Here is an 18,584-nt window from a genome sequence, read left to right as displayed (position 1 = left end):
CGCTGCCAGCCTCCAGCTCCAACATCCACGTGAGATCATCTAGCTCCCAGTGAGGCAGTTGCTGCAGCTGCTCCGCAACCTTCAGCAGCAGCTGCATGCGCGCAGGACTAAGCCGCTGGGCAGCCTGCAGCAGCACGGCAGCCTCACTTGGCAATCGAGAACTGCCTGTCTGTGCTGCTGCTGACTCGTCTGCGTGCACATGCGGCAGCGCAGCCGCTGTCGTCTGCTTAGACAAAGCGTCTGCTGCAGAGGCTGCGCCTCTTTCGGAAACTCCCACCCTCAAACTTCCCCCCGTAAAAACGCTTGACGCCTCTCTTGAAGAGCAGTCTTGACAAAACCCAATAGAAACAGCTGCTTCCCCTGCGGTAGATATGCGCCTGCAACGGCTAGCTGCTGCTGCTGCTGCTGCCTCCACCGCAGCTTCTGCTCCTCCTGCTTCTACAGTCGCTCCCTCCTCTGCTGCTGCCAGCTTTTGCTGCTGCTGCTGCTGTTGCTGCTGCTGTTGCTTCGCATATCGACAGTGCACGGCTTTTCGGGGAGGCTGCTGGTGTTGCTGCTCATCTGGATCTTCTACCTCCTGAAGCGTCAGCCGCATCAAGCGTGTCTCCTCAGGCAGCAGCGGCTCCTCCGCAGCAGCTGCTGCAGCAGCCACAGCCTCTGGATCAATCAGCAAAGCCACGACTGCAGCACCGCAAGGATCCGCCCTTTCGCTGAGCAGCAGCACCTGCTGCTGCATTTGCTGCAGCGATAACAGCACATGATCAGCTGTCTCTGCCTCCAAATGAGCAGCCACCACACATGTGGGAGAAGTGCCAAGAAGAGCATCCCACCCTTCAGCTGTTTGCGGCAATGTGCTGTCTTGCTGCTGCTGCTGCTGCTGCTGATGTCGAGACCAGTCGATCAAACATCGCGGACTAAAAGGGCTTTCGCCTGCCGCTGCTGCACAGCTGCTATTATTATTATTATTATTATTATTATTATTATTATTATTCGTATTGCAGTTGCTGCTGGTGGCACTATGACTGCAGGCGTTGCTGCTGCTGCTGTTGCTGCTGCTGCTGTTGCTGCTGCTGCTGTTGCTGCTGCTGCTGTTGCTGCTATTATTGCAATTGGTGGTGTTGTTGTTATTATTATTATTACTACGAGATGCAGCAGCAGCCCTAGTAACACGAGGAGGGACAGGTGGCATTACTCTTCCCCGCAAGCGCACACGATGCATCTCTTGCTGCTGTTGCTGCTGCACATCTTGTTGTTGCTGTTGTTGCTGCTGCTGCTGCGACTGCGACTGAACGAGGGCACCTGCCTTGTGCTCATACGGAGAAACAGGCTGCTGCTGCTGCTGCTGCTGCTGCTGCTGCTGCACGTCATCTTCCTGTGTCTCGTGATGCTCATCTGCTGCAGCATCATACCACTCTTGCTGGCGTTCATCTTCCTCAGCTGCCACATGGGTAGCCTTTCTTCGCCTGCGGAGAGTCAATCGCGTTGTACGTCTGCGCTGCCTATTACCAGATGCTGCTGATGCTGATGCTGCAGATGCTGATGCTGCAGATGCTGATGCTGCAGATGCTGATGCTGCAGATGATGATGCTGCAGATGATGCAGATGCTACTTCTACTCCTGCAGATGCTGCTCCTGCTCCTGCAGATGCTGCTTCTGCTCCTGCAGGTGCTCCTTCTGCTCCTGCGGATGCTGCTTCTGCTCCTGCAGATGCTGCTTCTGCTCCTGCAGATGCTCCTTCTGCTCCTGCAGGTGCTCCTTCTGCTCCTGCAGATGCTGCTTCTGCTCCTGCAGATGCTCCTTCTGCTCCTGCAGATGCTCCTTCTGCAGGTCCAGTAGAAAAAGCAGCAGCAAGCGAACTATCAGAAGCGATGGCAGGGGCGGTATCCGCATCGGGGAGAAGTGTTGCTGTGTTAGACGCAGCCGTTGCTGCACCTTTAGGGGATTGTGTTGTTGCTGCTGCTGCTGCCTGCCACGCAGACGCAAGCCTAATAGACAGAAGACGAGCCGATTGCTGCTCGCATGTGCTGCCAGGTGCAGGTGTATGGACAGCAGAGCTGGCAGCAGCAGCAGCAGCAGGGGGAGGAGCAGCAGCAGCAGGAGGAGGAGCAACACCTTGTGCAGCTGGTGAGGATACTGCCGTGGGCTGTAATTTTGCCGATGATGTTGCTCCTCCTCCTGCTGCTGCTGCTGCTGCTGCTGCTGCTGCTGCTGGGTGTGATGATGGTGCTAGCGACGATGTTGCTGCTCCTGCTGCTGCTGCTGAGTGTGATGATGGTGCTAGCGATGATGCTGTTGCTCCTGCTGCTGCTGCTGCTGGTGGGGGGGGTATTGCTGCTGCTGCTGCTTTTGCTGCTGCGTTCGCTGCTGGCAATTGTGCAGCTACGGCTTCAACTGAGGGAGGAGGTGCTCGCATCGCTGCTGGCTGTAGCTTCCCAGATTGAGCAGCAGCAGCAGCAGCTGCTGCTGCTGCTGCTGCTCTTGCTGCTGCCTCTACTACCACCCCGTTAGCAGCTGCTGCTGCTGCTGCGTGCTGCACAACCGTAGGTCCCTTAACAGCAGCAGCAGCAGCTGCTGCTGCTGCTGCCTTCCTCATCGCGGCAGCAGCTGCTGCAGCGTTGGCAGCAACAGCAGTCGATGAAGACAGACTTCGATGCGCATCTGGCAAAGTGCTTGATGCATGCGCAGGAGGAAATCCTAGCGGCTGCATATGTTGCAAAGCTCTGTGCTGGTGCCTTTGTTGCTGCAGCTGCTGTAGCTGCTGTCGCTGCTGTCGCTGCTGTTGCTGCTGCAGCCTTTGTTGCTGCAGCCTTTGTTGCTGTAGCTGTTGTTGCTGCAGCTGTTGTTGCTGCAGCTGCTGCTGCTGCAGCTGCTGCAGCTGCTGTTGCTGCAGCTGCTGTTGCTGCAGCTGTTGTTGCTGCAGCTGCTGTTGCTGCTGCTGCAGCTGCTGTTGCTGCTGCTGCAGCTGCTGCTGCTGCTGCCTGTAGGGATTGTGTTGCAGCCACGTCGTTTGCGGCTGCGACTGGTGCTGAAGACGTTGGGAAGTCACCAATGAGGCTGAGGGATGATGAGTTTGATGCTGCAGTGCATGCGGCGAAGAGGTGCAGGCTTGTTGCTGCAGCTGATGATACTGGATGTTTTGCTGATGCATTTGCTGTTGGTTACTACCCACAAAAAGAGAAGATCCTCGATGTTGAGTGTTGAGTTGCTGTTGTTGTTGATGCTGTGACTGCCGCTGCGGCTGTTGCTGCTGCATTGTGTGACAGTGCATCATCTGCTGTTGTAGCACCTTCTCCTGCAAGAACTGCTGTTGTTGCACAGGAGGCTGCTGCTGATTCTGATGCTGCGCAAACTGCTGCAACAGCCTCTGATTGTGGTTGTGATGCTGTTGTTGCTGTTGCTGTTGATGCTGTTGCTGCTGCTGGTGTGGCTGCTGCATATTCATTGTGAGGCGAGGCGATGCGTGTCTTCTACCGTTCCTGCATATATATGGTGTCTGTATACGTCTCAGCTGCCGGTGTTGCTGATTGGGCAGCAGGCGCTGCTGCTGAAGCTGCTGCTGCTGCTGCAACGCGCAGCGGAGCAGCTTTTCTGCTCAAGGGTTGCAATTGTAGCAGCCAGCGGCAAGAGCAAACGGGTGTGGGGTCATGTGCGCGGGCAAAGAGCATCACCAGATGAGAATTGTCATGGTGAGCTGCCGCTGTTTGTGCTGTAGCAGCCGCCGCTGCAGCGCAAGAAAGGAGCAGCGGCAGCAAAACAGTGCAACCTACCCGTTGCTGCTGCTGCCGCTGCTGCTGCCCTCCTAAGCATTTCACGGTGTCAAATACAGAAGCTTCTAAATGCCACGGTGCGCCTGGGGGCCTTTCAGAAAGAATCAGGCGTGCGAATGATGCAGCCGTTCTTGCTGCAGCTGCAGCAGCTGCTGCTGCTAAACTGCTGCTGCTGCTGTGCGTCGATGCAGCAGCAGCAGCAGTCTAGCAGCAGTCTAGCAGCAGCAGCAGCCAACGACGCTTTCTCTTGCTGCACAAATATCCGTTTGAACGCTGCAGCAGCAAAATAACATTGCGGAACCTCTCCGTGTTCGGAAGCGGAGAGATGCTCGGCGTGTATAACAAGTGTACCTCACTTTATGTGTTGCTTCTGCCTCTGCTGCCTACGCGCTGGGCAGCTACAGTGCGTTGTTGCAGTTAAAATGCTCTATCCCTCCTTAAAAGCATCACCGCAGCGTCTACATGGATTTCTATCCTCTGCACAGCTCGTCACGTTCGCCTTAGAGGCAGGCCGACCTCTTCGCTCTCCAGCGTGTCACTCGAAAACTGGTGTTTTCAGGGTTGGTTGCTGGAAGGTTTTAGGTGTTATTCGTTCGCATTTGCAAAGCGTCTTTAGGAGACAATAGTCAAAATCTGTGTGCGCGAATGCGCAAGAAGGTGTCTTGCAAATTCGTAGACCGTAATTAACGCCACACACTGTCTGCACATCTCTCACCGTAGGAGGAGAGGCACCGACCATGTGACGGACTGTGGCGCCCTTAACGCAAAAATACGCCTCCAACACCCATGTCTATTCGTGTCTTCTAGGGATTTTAGTGGAATACTCAAGCAATAGCACCAGGCACTCTCCCCAGCAGCAATACCACACAACACGACTTCGCCCACCCCTCTCAGCGGCAGCCACAGGCCACACCTGTTCCTTGCAACACGCACAAGCGCAGACGCGCCCCCTCTTACGCCTCTAAGTGCCGCCTCCTTGAAGCGATGCAGGGAAGCCAACGTATGGCAGACCAGCCTAGAGTAGCTTTGAGAGACCTATCTGTATGTGCATGAGTATCTGTGCATGTGTGTGTGTGTGTGTGTATCTATGGGCACCTATGTGAGCACGCGTATCCGTCTTTATGTACATCTGTGTATGTGTATGCGTGTACCGTATGTATGTGTGTATCTGTGCATGGGCATCTACGTGTGTGAGGCACCTCGCATTGTGGTCTAGCTGCTGGCTGCCGATTCGAGAGTGTCTTATATTGAGCAGACACTTCGTTCGCACGGGCGCCTTTATGGCCCTGCGACTTTTTATGCGGCTGTGCTCTTTCGAGGCACCTCCTCTCATCAGTTCCTGCAACGGGTAGATTGCCAAGCCCTTGATACCGACCCTAAGGGAAGCGTGGCTCTCAGCTTCCTATTGCATCCCTTTGGTGTCTGCTGCTTTTGAAGGCAGTGACCTCTCGAGGCGCTAAGCACTGGCTGTCTAGATGCCCAGACCCTTTAGACACTAGAAAATCTGGAGGGCCTTGTAGGCTGGCTGGCTCGAGCGTTGCCTCCTTCAACACCTCTAGGCCTTACTGTATGAGTATGCTTCATCTAGGGTCTGTGTAGGGTGACGCTATGCGTCGGAATCAATGCAAACTTATTCGAAAATTCTCAGGTACTTCTCAAAGAATTCCCTTCTACTCCTGCTGGAGCCTCGCAAAGTCATGAATATCAGGAGCGAGGGCCAGCCACGGTGCGTGTAGCTGCATCCTCTAGGTACCCCAAGCATGCACAGCTACTGGATACGCATAGCATCTAGCGCACATGCATGCAGACGCCATTATTGCGTCTTGGTGAATCGAGCTAGGTAGCAGGATTTCGTGGTTGAAAGGTTATACGAGCAGTCAGACAAAGCTTCTATTTCTATGTGCTCCTGATAGGCTGAGAGTTGACTCTTTGATCTGGCCGTTCGCTTGAGCGAAGCATTAGAGAGAAGGGGGAGCTAGTTAAACGCTACAACGGTAGACGCTGTGCGGTTAAGCGCTTCAGGCTCCACTATGCAACGGTGTAGTAAGGCTGCATGCTGGGTGCACTTTGAGGGCTAAACAACACCCACACACTCTGATTTATTTTTCGCTCACCCTTTGCCAGAGCACTATGAGCTGGAAGAGGGCAAAGAGGCGGGCAGGGGAAAAAGTCGCTTCGAGCAGAGACTTGACAGAGCTTTCCATGAAGCTCCGTATTCGGTTTGAAGCTAACTAAATGTCTTCCCAGGACTAGCTTTTGGCGGGATAGTATGCGGGAAGTGCAGAGGGTGTTGCGGCTTCGAGCGTCCGAGAGAAAGCCGAGGGAGCATAAGGTACTGGGAGACAGTGAGCTCAAAAAGACAGACTGACATAGAAAAAGGGTCAGAGCAAACGGGGCGGTCGACTAGGGTGTGAGAAAAAGGGCAAACGTTCGAACCCAAAAGAAAACCGCGCAAGGCTGTCTTTAAGAAGAGCTCCATTGCAATATCTTTAAGGAAGGAGCGACCCCAAAGCGAGTGTTATTAGCTGCCGGTAGAGGAGGGCAGGAAGGGGAGCATCCACGAAGGCCTATCAACTCGGCACAAATGGAGGGGCCTTTATGAGGGGCCGTTAGTCAGGCGGAGAAACACATTTACGCTGCCGCTGCTGTTGCATTTTCAGGGAGAACTTCTGTTCAGGAGGCTTTTGCTGAAGCGCGAGACTTGCGGGGAACCGCAGTGGCTGGTTTCTTAAATCCATAAGGCGCCTCCTGCCTCGAAGGGAGCTCCGCTGTTGCAACCTGTAAAGGCCGGCTGTCGGGGGATTCAAAACTCCTTGCTCCGCATGTGCTGCTGTAGACATGCCAACAACGCCTCTTTTGACTCTGTCGAAGAGCTTCTCCGAGCCACACTGCCTAAGGCCAATCCTGAGGAACCCCTAAAAGCCTCCGCTCTCCCTGTACAGCTTCCGCTGCCTTTATGAAGCTCTAAAAGACGGCCTAGGCGTCCAGGGGAACCGGTAGCCTGCCAAATAATCCTCCTGCGAAGGAAGGAGTTGCTGCGTCTTTGTCTGCAGTGCTAAGTGGGTGCCCGCAGCGCCGCGCGCATGCCCATGCCGAAGGGAAAGAAGGTCTTCGGTGGTTCTTCGGAAGCACCCAAAGAGGTCTCTTGCGGGGCCTTAGGCTGGCTTCCTTCGATATTTTTGACGGGCTTTTCGACCTGTCTTGACATGCACTGAGAGCGATCGCCGGCGAGGGGTTGTTGGGCGTTGGCCTCTGCGCAGCCACACGGCTCACGATGGCTTCTAGCCGCAAGACGGCACCTAAGTTTATAGTAAGCCCCATACAGAGGTCTGAAGCAGCGAGTAATCTGCGCCTTTAACGACCAACGGGGGGAGGGCCCTATCGTTTTCGGGGGTTGCTTGGTGCTGGGATGCACTGCTGAGTGCGGCTCCGAGCTGCCCCCTTCTGGCTTGTCACTGGGGAGTCGCTGGCTCCGAAAGGCGTTGCCAAATGCCATTCTCGCGAGCGGGGAACCAGCAGGCTGCGCAAATGGTCGAGTGCCCTCCTCAGTCACTCGAGAGAGCAGCTGGAGGGTGGCGAGGGCTTGCCTTGAAAAAACCATTGCGTGGAAAGCAAAGAGCCACGAATCATTGTGAACTTTAGAGAAAAGCGCCGCTTGGCGCGAACAAATGAAAGATCCTAAGACAAAGCAAGCGCGGCACGCCGCTCAGGCGATCCCGCAAGTGGTATTAGTAGCATCAAGTCCATAAGACCACACCGCGCCGGCTTGGTCTGTCGTGTTCGTGGTATAGAGGGGCAGCAGCTGGCAGCAGTGCAGATGATGACATGCCGCCCTTTTTGGAGTCATATAGACAGTAATAAATAACGCATTAAGAACAATGTTTGAGCTCTGTAAGCGGGTATGCAGCAGCAAAAATGGGGGGCCTACCTGGCAGCACGTCACGCGCGCTCAGTGGTCGTGAGTCGATTGTGGCTTGCAAAAGGAATTTTAGTGCTTGTTGCGATGCTTCTAGAGTTTCTGCGGTGTCTTTTTGGCTTGCACTACCTCAAAAACATCATTGGGATGCCTCCGGACACTGCTCTACGGCGGATGAGAGTGCCCTTCGAAGGGGTCACTTCGAACACCTCCCCCTCTCCCACGGCTCGTTCATGAGAGACAGTGGCGGCGCCTGAAGACACGAAGACAGCGTAGGATTTAAAATTTAGTGACTTTCCTAGCGTTCAGGTGTAGGTTCTCGGAGGTAGAGGCCCTTGAAGAACATTGGGGGTGTGCGAGTGCCGTGAGCCGTGGCTGTATTCAACCGCGCATTCTCTAGGCATGCTTCCTGGCAGCATGGTATTCGGTGCTGCAAAAAATCGGACATCCAGCATTCTCACCCTCACGGACCGATGCTCAAGAGCGTCGGAAGGCAGTTTAGGCAACCCTCTAGGCGATAAGTGCCAGGCGCAGATAATCGGCCACAGTAGGTAAACGTGAGACAGGCAGGCAGGCAGGTAGACAGACACCAAAAAGCACACTGCTAGATCGAGGAAGCCCGCCACAGACTTCTTTTGCGTAAGACTGTGCATCCCTCAGACGGCGTAGCAGCAGACTTTGTAGCAGGCGCAACGGCGCATCCCCGCAACCGCATTCGAGGCTTTCCCCCTTCTCTTTCCCCTCTTTCCAAGACGGGGGAGGATGCCTGTGTCTTGCACGATTTGAAACAGGAGCTGGAGAGGAACACCTTACCCCCATGTCGGGAGGGGCCCCGCGCTATGGATAGATTAACGCCTCCTCTGGGGAGGGTGGTGGTGAGACGTGTGCGCACACCCACCAACCACGCGGCGCTCAGCAGTTTTACGCTGTCCGCTGTAGGGAGGATTTGATCGACGTCCTCGGAGATGTGCCTCAGTACATAAACAGGGGGCGGTCGGAAGCACAACTGTTTCGAATTTTTCTTTTTCGTGCGAAGCTGACGAGATACCGGCGGCACCGAGGGGGGCAGACCCTCCATCCCTCCTCGAAAGCCTTCCGCGGGCTTGATGGAGGGCACACTGCAGCTAGCCATAGAGCCTCTCCCAGCGCATCACGCGTGAGCCGTGCTGCCTCGTTCAGCGCGCAGGCAGTCGAGTGGCGTAAGTTTACGCATGCACGTCAAAAAAGACGCACAGCCACATGCGATTTGATCTTCCAATTCATGACGCGCAGGCAGCCAAAAAGGAGACCTCTAACACAGTGCGCACCCTGCTTTGCGCTTTCCCCTAGTGTCACTAGGATGGCCTTGGTGTTTGAGACACGGACGGTGAGGGTTCTGCCGATACGGACTTGCTGCTGCCACCACGTTAACAGGGAGGATACGGTTGCTCTCCGCGCTGCTGCCTCTGCTGATGCTACTGCACGAAGCTCGCCTTCGGCTTTGACAGCCTGCCGGTCGAAAGGGGCGGTCCTATAGGCGCCGTGCCTTCGCGCGAAGGACGAACAACTAGCTTGGAGTCCTCCTACTACGCCCTCGACTATCGGCGACGGCATCAGAAGCTACCAGCGAACAGCCGCAAAGCTACCAGCGAACAGCCGCAAAGCTACCAGCGAACAGCCGCAAAGCTACCAGCGAACAGCCGCAAAGCTACCAGCGAACAGCCGCTAGTTTCAGGCAGCCTTCGCGGAGAACTACACATTCTCTGCAGCAGCACACAGCAGCCCGTGCAGCCCCTAACGAACGCGCGGACTTGGGAGAGTGATTCGCGCAGGAGCTCTCTCTACGTGCTTCTGTTTGGGAGATTTTCTTTTTTGCGTGGCGGCAAAAACGCTACAGCCTTTCGCGCAGTTCTGAGCGTACAGCAGTGCCTCTCAAGACGCTGCGACGCACTTAGAGAAGGCCAGTCGCAGGGTTCCTCATCAGGTGCAAGACAGACCCCCCGAGAGCGGTTTTGTGTGGGGCGTCTCCCTGCTGTGTCTGAAAGCCTTCGACTGCTCAATAGCTTTCCGGTTGAGGACGAAGAAGAAGAGCAGCGAGTCATAGCGACCGTCATACTGCCTCCACAAGGCTTCAGTCTCAGACGCGCTGAGAGGAGGCGCCAGAGGCACACGCTGCTGCTTTCGGTGCTCATGGCTAGGGAGGCAAAGGTCTCGTTCCCGATGGCTTGCAGCACTTGCAGCAGCCGACAGCGGGGGCACTGCAGGCTGCGCAGCTCGAGCAGCGTTCCCTTCGTCACGGGCACAACAAGCGACAGGTGACGGCAGCAGCCCCTTCGGCACATACGGAGATGCGCGTGTCGCTCTGATGCGGCAGTCATACTCTCTGAGAAGCAAGTAGACGGCTTCAGCCGAGGAAAGAAACTCGGGAGGCCCCCCCTTGTGACGCCTCCAGAAGGCGCCTCCCTGACCATCCAGCCGAACGCGGGGAAGCTCCTTTAGCGCTGGATGCTTCTGCATTCCTGGAACCTGGTACCAGGTGCAGTCTGCAACAACGACATCTGTGATTTCTTCCCAACGAATGCGTGACGCCGGAGGGGCCCCTTCTTCGGGCAGCAGCAACACGACACCCTTCCTAGAAGCCCAAGGGCTTGGGGGCCCCCCCGAGGGCCCCCCCCATACTCGAGTGCCTTCGGGGAAAAACTGCGGGCAGTCACGCTGGAGAGATCGCGCAGTGCAGCTAGTCGCTGCTGTCTCTACTCTTGTAAGGGGCCCCTCCGCCGCGTTTTTCTTGCTCTTTTTCGATGCGCCTGCTGCCGCCTCTTGCCCCCTCTGCTGCCTCGGCAAAATCTCGCTGAGGAGACTCCCGTGAACCTCGTAGAGCACCGCGTCGTTGGGTGCCAGGAGGCGCAGCGGAATAGCAGAGGACTTTGCCGCTTTTTCTTTGGGATGCCTCACGACATGCAGGCGGAAGGGCAAGGCAACTCGGGGAACGTGGCTTGCTGTTGCTTCTGAAAGAACGAGGCAGCAGCAGCTGCTGCAGTAAAAGGCACGCTGGCGACCACAGCCTCCACAGCAGCGCCTCCTTCCCGCAACTGCTGACTCGCTGCGTCTCCTCGGCGGGGGATCCGAAGAGGGCCCCCCGTTGCACGTAGAAGGCGCTCTCGCCCCTTGGATATCCGGCAGGAGGGGGGTGTAGTCTTCAGCCTCTGCGTTTACGCCTGCGGCAGCGGGGGGGCCCCCGGGGCATCCCCGGGGGCCCCCCCCATCAGAGAACTGCTCCTCTCCATCCTGCAAGACCCTCTCGACGGCAGCCCAGTCGAGGCAGAGGCTTTCAACGTCCACGCGACGACGCACGAGGAATCCCATTCCCCAGGCGCATGCACCTCCTGAACTCTAGCCGTGAAGCCTTCAAGAAGGCGAGGCACACATGCGTGTGCCGCCATAGGGCGCAGTCCTGCACTTCACGCAGCTTAGACGACGCGTTTTGCACACTTTCCGTGATTCGCTGGGAGGGGGCCCTCGGGGGGGCCCCATGGGGCCCCCCCGAGGGCCCCCTCCCAGCATGCAGGGCCGCCTGGAGTGCGCTTGGGGCTTTTAGGCAAACAGTTGGAGCGTATAGGGGAGGCATAACGGACATACTTCCCTCCTAGAATTCTCAATTTGAAGAACTTCTTAGACTGAACGCTACGAAGACACTCCCCCGCACTCCCTCGACTGCCTCGTGCATGCAGGGAAGGCGGCCAGGGAACCCTCTCATACACACGCATAAACACACACACAGAGAAGCAGAGTATTCAGTGAAGGCTGCTGCCTGAGGAGCGCTATCCTGCGCGCTTCCAAGAGGTCTGTCACTGCATTAAGCAAGTCTGGAAGTCGTCGCAAGCAACGAACGATAGGGCGGGAGCTTCGCTCATACCCAAACTCGAGCTCTCTAGATAAAAGAAAGCCGCACTGTTCACCTCCCCGAGCGTCAAAACCATCTAGGGCACCAGCCGTGCGAGGTACTACTGTAGGGAGGCGTGTCAGTGACGTGGCGCTGAGGTATACGGTATGGGAAGCGCTTGCAGCCGTATGTACTTACAGTCGGATTAACGCGATTCTCATGAGGCTTCCAGATCTCAGACTGCACACCCCTTATAGTTAGTCGCGTGCGCAGCCGTTGACACACGCGTGGCGTCAGCTGGCGTCGCTCCCGTAGGCCGCTTGGCATGGAAACATCTAGGTCTTAGAGTTTTGAAAAAATGACGAGCACCGGAGCTCTCGAGGAAGATTTGCGCCATGCAGAAACTTACGAGGATTACCTTGATTCTTTCCTCACGGAGACTGACCGGCTGCACCTTCCTGATGTACGTGGCTGCGTCCAGTGTGGCACAACTGGGGACCCTCACAGAAACACGCCGTATGGCAGCGTGTCTTTTGTAGAGTCTTATCTCTCTCATGTTGCACGCTCTCGCGCCTTTTGAAATACAGAGAAAAGGCGGTTGACAGTCTGAAATGTTGAGGACGATGGATACAGGAGGGATAGGGGGGAAGAGGGCTCAACTGCAGCAAGCACGAGATGGTTTCTAGTTCGCGCTGCAGAGCTTGCGATTTCTGTGCATGTCTCTCTCGGCGCCTCAGGAGAAGCTCGCTCGTCAGCTGGTAGAAATAGGCTGCCTCAAGGGTCAGCACGCGCAACACGTGACTTCCGTGCTGTATTCCCGTGTGTGTATTTGTGTCGTGCAAGATTATACATGCAGGTATTGTGCGCGTGTAAAGTGTACGTATGCACGATGCACGCACCTCCTTCTGAGGGCCGGCGGAGCAGAGCGAAGTCACTGCGGCTCACGCCTCCATGCATGAGCAGTTGCTCTGTTGACAGTTTGTGCGTGCGTGTGGGCCCTCAACCTGAGGAGCCTTTCTGCGTCTCGGTATCTGCGGTCTGGCCTGCATGTTTGTACGTGCTGCCGAGGCTGCAGCCGCCATGAAAGAGCCGCTGCGTTCGCTGGGCTTGCAGGCACTGTTTTGTCTCGGGAGGAGTTCTATTCAAAAGCGGAAGCGTTAGACGAGCAACAGCGCTCGGAAAAGCGGGGGCCTGGCCCTAGGGTTGTTTTGCCAGCCTTTGTTGCATGCCCAGCGACTTCTTCGGTCTTATTGCGGCAGGTGGCAGCGCGAGAAGAACTTATCCGTTGCGGATCTCTCTCTACTATCATCTTCATCAGGCACATGAATGCCAAGGGTCTGGAAATCAGCGCTTACATCGACTTGGCAGACCGATTGAAGGCGCCAGACTTCCCGGATATCCTTGCTGGAAAAAAGAAGTAAGTGTCTGTCTCTCTCATTTTCTATGTGACACTCCATCAATGTCCTCTGTAGGGAAACACTTAGAGCCACACACTTATTCAAACTAATTCCAAAATTCTCGAGTGCTTCTCAAAGAATTCCCTTCTTCTCCTGCTGGAGCCTCGCAAAGTCATGAATATCAGGAGCGAGGGCCAGCCACGGTGCGTGTAGCTGCATCCTCTAGGTACCCCAAGTATACACAACTACTAGTCGCGCATAGCATCTAGCGCACATGCATGCAGACGCCATTATTGCGTCTTGGTGAATCGAGCTAGGTAGCAGGACTCTCGCGGTACATATATATAAGGAGGACAAGCTGATTGATTGAAAGGCTCCTAACTCGTAGTTAAATAGAAGTAGTGCAGTTGAGAGTACTCAAGTGTAGCTGAGTCGGTATACCCGAAGAGTAAACGCAGTCGTCGTATCTGTCTGCACTGTGCAGTTGCACACGTGCAATGACACCCTCATAACTTTCAGAAGCACATAATTCGATGCTAAACACGCTTCCGCAACCGGATACACCAATATTCCTAAAGAAATATTCGTGCACACCCAACTCTGCATCTCTCCAGACTGTATGCAGCAATCCATGCAACTGGATGTCTTCAGAGAGCCGTCTGTCTGCCTTTACGACTGGCTGTATGCGTTGCTGTGAGGCAGCTGTGTGTGTCAAGCACGTGGGCTAATGTATGTATGCATTGCATGTATGCATTGTATGTATGCAGACATTGTGTATATGTACGTATGCATAGTATGGATTTATGCATGCATTGGATGTGTGTGTGTTTAGGCATTGTATATATGCATGTACGCATTGCATCCATGCTTGCATTTCAACGGTCGTGCAGAGTTTTGTGGTGTACGGCGAAGCATTGTATTTCCTTTCGAATTTTGGGTTGCCCCCCACAAGGCTGTGCGCTGCGCTTCCTGTGCGCTGCGCTTCTTCCGAGCATAAAACGTCATCAGCAGATCCGAAGAAGGCCGTCCGTAGTCGCATTCTGCTTGCTATTTGTGAGCCTCTGTTTGCGTAGACTGTTGCCAAGGGCCAGCGATTTGTCGTACTACAACTGGGCAACCAAGGTCCTACTCTCTAGAGACAGTGCAGACTTTCTTGTCGTTGCTGGGGAGGGTTCTGGAATGCTCTTCCGGCACAGAAGAGACAGGAAGCTCATCAATCCGAACCCTGGGGGCCCCCCAGGAGACAACACGAAGCGCACTGAAGTAGAAACGGAAGAACTGCTGCATCTCGTCTTTTACGATCACACCTGCAGGAAGAAGTCATAAACCCCAACACCCGTATCTACCCGTTCCCGACAAGCATGCAGCTCAGACACGCCGTGTGTCACGGAGGGCTTCCGCTTCGTTTCCACGCTCCGCAGCAGTCCTCCAGAACTGAAGACTCATTCTTTCCAGGAAACGCACGTTGCAGGAGGCTCCTGGCATCCTGCCAGCAGGAGCTTGAAGGGCGAGGCAGCAAGACAGCTGTGCCCTGCAGATCGTCGAAGAGACTCGTCTGGTGGTGCTCCTGTGAGCACCACTGTCGGGCAGGAGAGGCTTAGGATGTCGCCGAAGGAGCAGCATCTCGGCGCTAAAGCGAAGGACGAACCCAGTCGTTTTTCCTTCCCCTTCTCAGCTGCGATGACACGGGGGGTGGGGGGCCTCTCGGCCCACTGCTGCGGATGGCACTGACTGCACTACCTGAAAATTGCTCCTGCGCCGCATCTGTTCTCGCCTGCCTCTTAAAGCGCTTTGTGCACATGGACGCTCCCGCAGCGGGAGGCCGCCGTAGCGTCAGCCTTTGTGGCGAAGCGAGAGATAAATTCTCCTCCACAGAACACGCAATGCGTAGGCGCATGCATGCCTGCGTACTGACGGCGCGGTGCAGTCCTATGTGTTGATGCCCGCAGTATTTTGGTGCGACACACTCTCCTGCAAAATACAAGTAGCGATAGGCAGCGTGCACGTACGCAGAAGGTCGCGCACGTGTTGGGCCGCCTCGCTATAATTATCAGATGCGCAGGAGCCGAAAAGGAGTTCCCAGCATCCCCCTAGAAGGGAGCTCCACAGACTCCTTGTCGTCAACAGATGTGCGCAGGCGGCACTTCGACCTTGATACGCCTATCTATGCACCAAAAGTGCATGCACTGGCCTTGCATACGCTGACGAACGCCGAACAGAGGGCTCGACACGGCACGCTAGGAGGCGCAGTGCTGGGATCTCGTTCACCAGCCAGCTCTTAAGGCCTTTTCGCGTGTGTGCCGTAGTAGGCGTGAGACAGCAGGGGTTATCGCCCCCGGTACCTACTCTAGTGATTTACTCCTTCTGCTAAATAGGGAACTTTCAGTGCGTGTAACCTCGTGCATGCACCGCCTTTTCTACGAAGGAGGCCTGCCTGCCCCTATGCGGCTAAAAGGCCACCCTGCATGCAGGGGCAAGCACACCAGGGATCTCTGCTCTGGCCGTTACGCCACCCACACACGCAACCACTGCTGAAGGCAGTTCCCAGAAGTAAAGACTAGAGGATTTCAGAAACGCCTCTTGGCGCTCCTTCTTTTACTGTATGCCCTTAAGGCCTCCAAAAAGCCCTCCAAAACTCCTCACGGAGGAAGCCTACTCCGAAAGCACTCAGGCAAAAAACTCGTCTATCGTTCGTGCACTGCTGCGTCTGCTGTCCTCTTGCAGCTTCCTGTGCAGCGGCTGCGGCTTAGAATGAGGATGCAGCTCCTGCTGCCGCTGCGAGTACTTCCAGAAATCCTCAGCATCACCGCCTCCCCACAAAGAAGACAGGTCGCTGCGTCGCTCGTGGCTATGCTGCTTTCTCAATAGAGCCTGCTGCTGCGGCGGTTGGTGTTGCAGCTCTTGGTGCCGCTGCTGCGGCTGCTCTTGTTGCTGCTGCTGCGGCTGCTCTTGTTGCTGCTGCTGCGGCTGCTCTTGCTGCTGCTGCTGCGGCTGCTCTTGCTGCACTGCGATCTGCTGCTGCGCTTGATCAGGCATCACGGGAGGAAAATTAGGACCAAAAGACGATCTTAGGGGGCTTGCTGAAAAGACGCTTTGCGCGGGAGCTCTTCGTTCCCACACAAATGACTGCTGCAGCAGTTCATGCTGCTGCTGCTGCTGCTGCTTTTGTTGTGCAGCCAAGGGTGGTGAAAGCATTTCTTTGCTTGCTACATCCTGCAGTGCCTCAACAGTTTCAGCTGCTGTAGAAACTTGATTCTGCCGCAGCGGTGCAAACACCCCCGAAGTCGGTGTGGGGTCGTGCAGCTGCTCTTGCTCTACTACTACCTGCTGCTGCTGCTGCTGCTGCTGCAGACTCGGCGGCTGCTGCTGACTTTGTTCCTGTTTTTTGTGTAAAACAAGGCTGCCTGACGGCTCCCCGCCAGACACAGAAACGGACTGAGATGAATATGGCACTGCCTCCCAAAGCTGCTGCTGCTGCTGCTGCTGCTGTTGCTGTGGCGGCAAAGGTGCTTGCTGCTGCTGCTGCTGTTGCTGTGGAGGCAACGGTGCTTGCAGCAGCGGATGATGAGTTCCCCAGAAGCGAGCGACAGGCGTTTGAGCGCTTCTGGGAATGGATTCAACGCTGCAGTCATCAAACACGCACAGCATGTAGAGCAGCTCGATGCAACAATAACAACAATAACAACAATAATAAGAACAATAACAATAATAACAACAATAAAAACAACAATAAAAACAACAATAACAACAATAATAACAACAACAATAACAACAATGATAATAACAATAATAACAATAATAACAACAATAACAACAATAATAACAATAACAACAATAATAACAACAATAACAACAATAATAACAACAATAATAACAACAATAACAACAATAATAACAATAACAACAACTAAAGGAGGCGAACAGGCAACACCAGCAGAGAGACAGCAGCTCACAGGACGCTACTGCCACGGCTACATGCTGGTACACTGCACTTTTTGCGCTACCAAGGAGGCACAAGATGAGCAAGAAGACGGAAAAAGCACTTGTTTCGAAAGGCCATTGAAGCGGCCAGAGGAAAAGCGCTACCCACCGGTGCAGCAGGAAAATCGGCAGCAGCAGCAGAAGAGTAGGGTGAGCCAGAGCAACGCCTACCTGAGCTGGGAAGGAGTTGCTGGAGTTGTAGGCTGCGTGGCTGCAAGTAAAGTAGGAACTGCTGCGAAACGTGAGGAGAGGGCAGAAAAACTGCTGCGATTCAGCTGCCTGGTATCGTGTTGCTGCTGCCTAGCTGCTGCTTCTGCTGCAGTCGCTCGCGTGTATATATCCTGCATGCGCTGCACTGCATTCAACATGGAAGACATGCAACTGCTGCTGCTGCTGCTGACAACACTGCTGCGCCTTGATCGAGCGCGTGTGCTGCATGCAACGCTGCTGCACGGGCTTCCCGGCTGCAGCAGCGGCTGGGGAAAGCGGGGATGCCGCTGCTGCTCTTGCTGCTGCTCTTGCTGCTGCTGCTGCTCTTGCTGCTGCATGTCTTCTATCAAGCTGCTCATGTCATCGAACGCCTTTTGACCTGCTGCTGCGGCAGCCGCCGTTGCTGCGGCTGTTGCATCCGCTGCACTTGCTGAGCTGTCAAGACACTGCAGGGCTGCATCGTGCTGCTGTCGAATGCGTGCTAGCTCTTGTTGCAGCTTTCGAAGCGATGCTGCAAGGTTGCTGCTGCTGAGGGAAGTCGTAGCAGCAGCAGCAACCTTGCGGCATCGGTCCTGCTCTTCTTCTAGCTGCTGTCTTTGTTTTTCTAGCTGCTGCTTCTGCTCCTCTAGCTGCTGCTTCTGCTCCTCTAGCTGCTGCTTCTGCTCCTCTAGCTGCTGTCGCTGCTTCTCTTGCTGCTGTCGCTGCTCCTCTAGCTGCTGTCGCTGCTTCTCTAGCTGCTGTCGCTGCTCCTCTAGCTGCTGCTCTTGCGTCTCGAGCTGTCGACACCGCGCGTCCACTTGTCGTTGCTGCTCGAATAGCTGCTGTCTCAGCTCCTGCAGTTGCTGCTGCTGCTCCTGCTGCAGCTGCGAAGCCTCCCCCTCCGGCAGGCGTGACCTCTGCTGCTGCTGTTGCTGCCGCTGCGGCTGCAGCTGCTGTCTGAGCGCTGCATTCTCGAGACGCAAAGTCTCGATTTCCTTTCGGAGCCGGATCTCCTGACCATGAAGCTGTTGTTGCAAAGCGGCAACAGCCCGATGCTCCTCCGCCTGGTGGCTGGGGAGACGGGGGAGAGCGCCTCCGCCACGCTGCATCTGCTGCGTCTGCGTTTGCGTCTGCTGCTGCTTCTCGTCATCAGCTGTCGCCGAAGGCAGGCGCATGTTCTGCAGCAGCACGCGGGCAGCTTCTGCAGCTTCCAGCCACGCAGTTGCCGGCCCAGCTCCTGAGTGAGAGGCAGGCAGCTTACCCCCCCGAAAAGGCAGCTGCTGAGCCTGCAAAGGGGGCTGAGGAGGCTGCGGCGGCTGCACAAGAGAAGGAGGCTGCTCCTCCTGCAGTCTATCCGCAAAGCTGCTCGCTGCTGACTCCCGTCGGGAAACTTTCACGGCAGCCTCATCCCTCAAGGCACCCCCTCCACGCGACGACCGAAGCCTCCCTGACGCCTCCTCTGCATGCTGCAT

General features: G+C 55.6%; 5 protein-coding genes across 5 annotated transcripts; 1 reads left to right on the top strand and 4 right to left on the bottom strand.

Annotated features, from left to right (window-relative positions):
* Positions 1-1,057: 1,057 nt before the first annotated feature.
* On the bottom strand, positions 1,058-1,684 carry LOC113146704 (uncharacterized serine-rich protein C215.13-like; the record flags this gene model as incomplete). Its single annotated transcript, XM_026334870.1, has 3 exons — positions 1,058-1,139; positions 1,325-1,428; positions 1,514-1,684. Coding segments are annotated over 3 exons (357 nt in total), but the record flags the coding sequence as incomplete, so codon positions are not given.
* Positions 1,685-1,708: 24 nt separating this feature from the next.
* LOC113146698 lies at positions 1,709-5,581 on the bottom strand (the record flags this gene model as incomplete). Its single annotated transcript, XM_026334847.1, has 5 exons — positions 5,521-5,581; positions 4,967-5,130; positions 3,393-3,467; positions 2,298-2,308; positions 1,709-1,745 (listed from the first exon to the last, which is right to left on the bottom strand). Coding segments are annotated over exons 1-5 (348 nt in total), but the record flags the coding sequence as incomplete, so codon positions are not given.
* Positions 5,582-8,531: 2,950 nt separating this feature from the next.
* LOC113146697 (DTW domain-containing protein 1-like) lies at positions 8,532-11,299 on the bottom strand. The gene is made up of 4 exons (XM_026334846.1): positions 11,225-11,299; positions 10,515-10,866; positions 10,043-10,349; positions 8,532-8,766 (listed from the first exon to the last, which is right to left on the bottom strand). The coding sequence occupies exons 1-4, from the start codon at positions 11,297-11,299 to the stop codon at positions 8,532-8,534; spliced, it is 969 nt and encodes a 322-aa protein (XP_026190631.1).
* A 604-nt stretch (positions 11,300-11,903) lies between these two features.
* LOC34623586 (uncharacterized protein C4orf22 homolog) lies at positions 11,904-14,268 on the top strand. Its single transcript, XM_026334844.1, has 4 exons — positions 11,904-12,008; positions 12,283-12,325; positions 12,659-12,962; positions 14,016-14,268. The coding sequence occupies exons 1-4, from the start codon at positions 11,904-11,906 to the stop codon at positions 14,266-14,268; spliced, it is 705 nt and encodes a 234-aa protein (XP_026190629.1).
* Positions 14,269-15,550: 1,282 nt separating this feature from the next.
* LOC113146696 (antifreeze protein Maxi-like) lies at positions 15,551-18,584 on the bottom strand. Its single transcript, XM_026334843.1, is given in 7 exon segments — positions 15,551-15,726; positions 15,814-15,957; positions 16,267-16,320; positions 16,396-16,543; positions 17,392-17,462; positions 17,513-17,568; positions 18,460-18,584. Coding segments are annotated over 7 exon segments (774 nt in total).

The sequence above is a fragment of the Cyclospora cayetanensis genome, unplaced genomic scaffold (genome assembly GCF_002999335.1).
Source record: "Cyclospora cayetanensis isolate NF1_C8 unplaced genomic scaffold, CcayRef3 CcayRef3_contig_51, whole genome shotgun sequence".
Classification (NCBI taxonomy): Eukaryota; Apicomplexa; class Conoidasida; order Eucoccidiorida; family Eimeriidae; genus Cyclospora; species Cyclospora cayetanensis.
The sequence above is the reverse complement of the archived record's forward strand: the minus strand, read 5'-3'. Positions and strand labels throughout refer to the sequence as shown.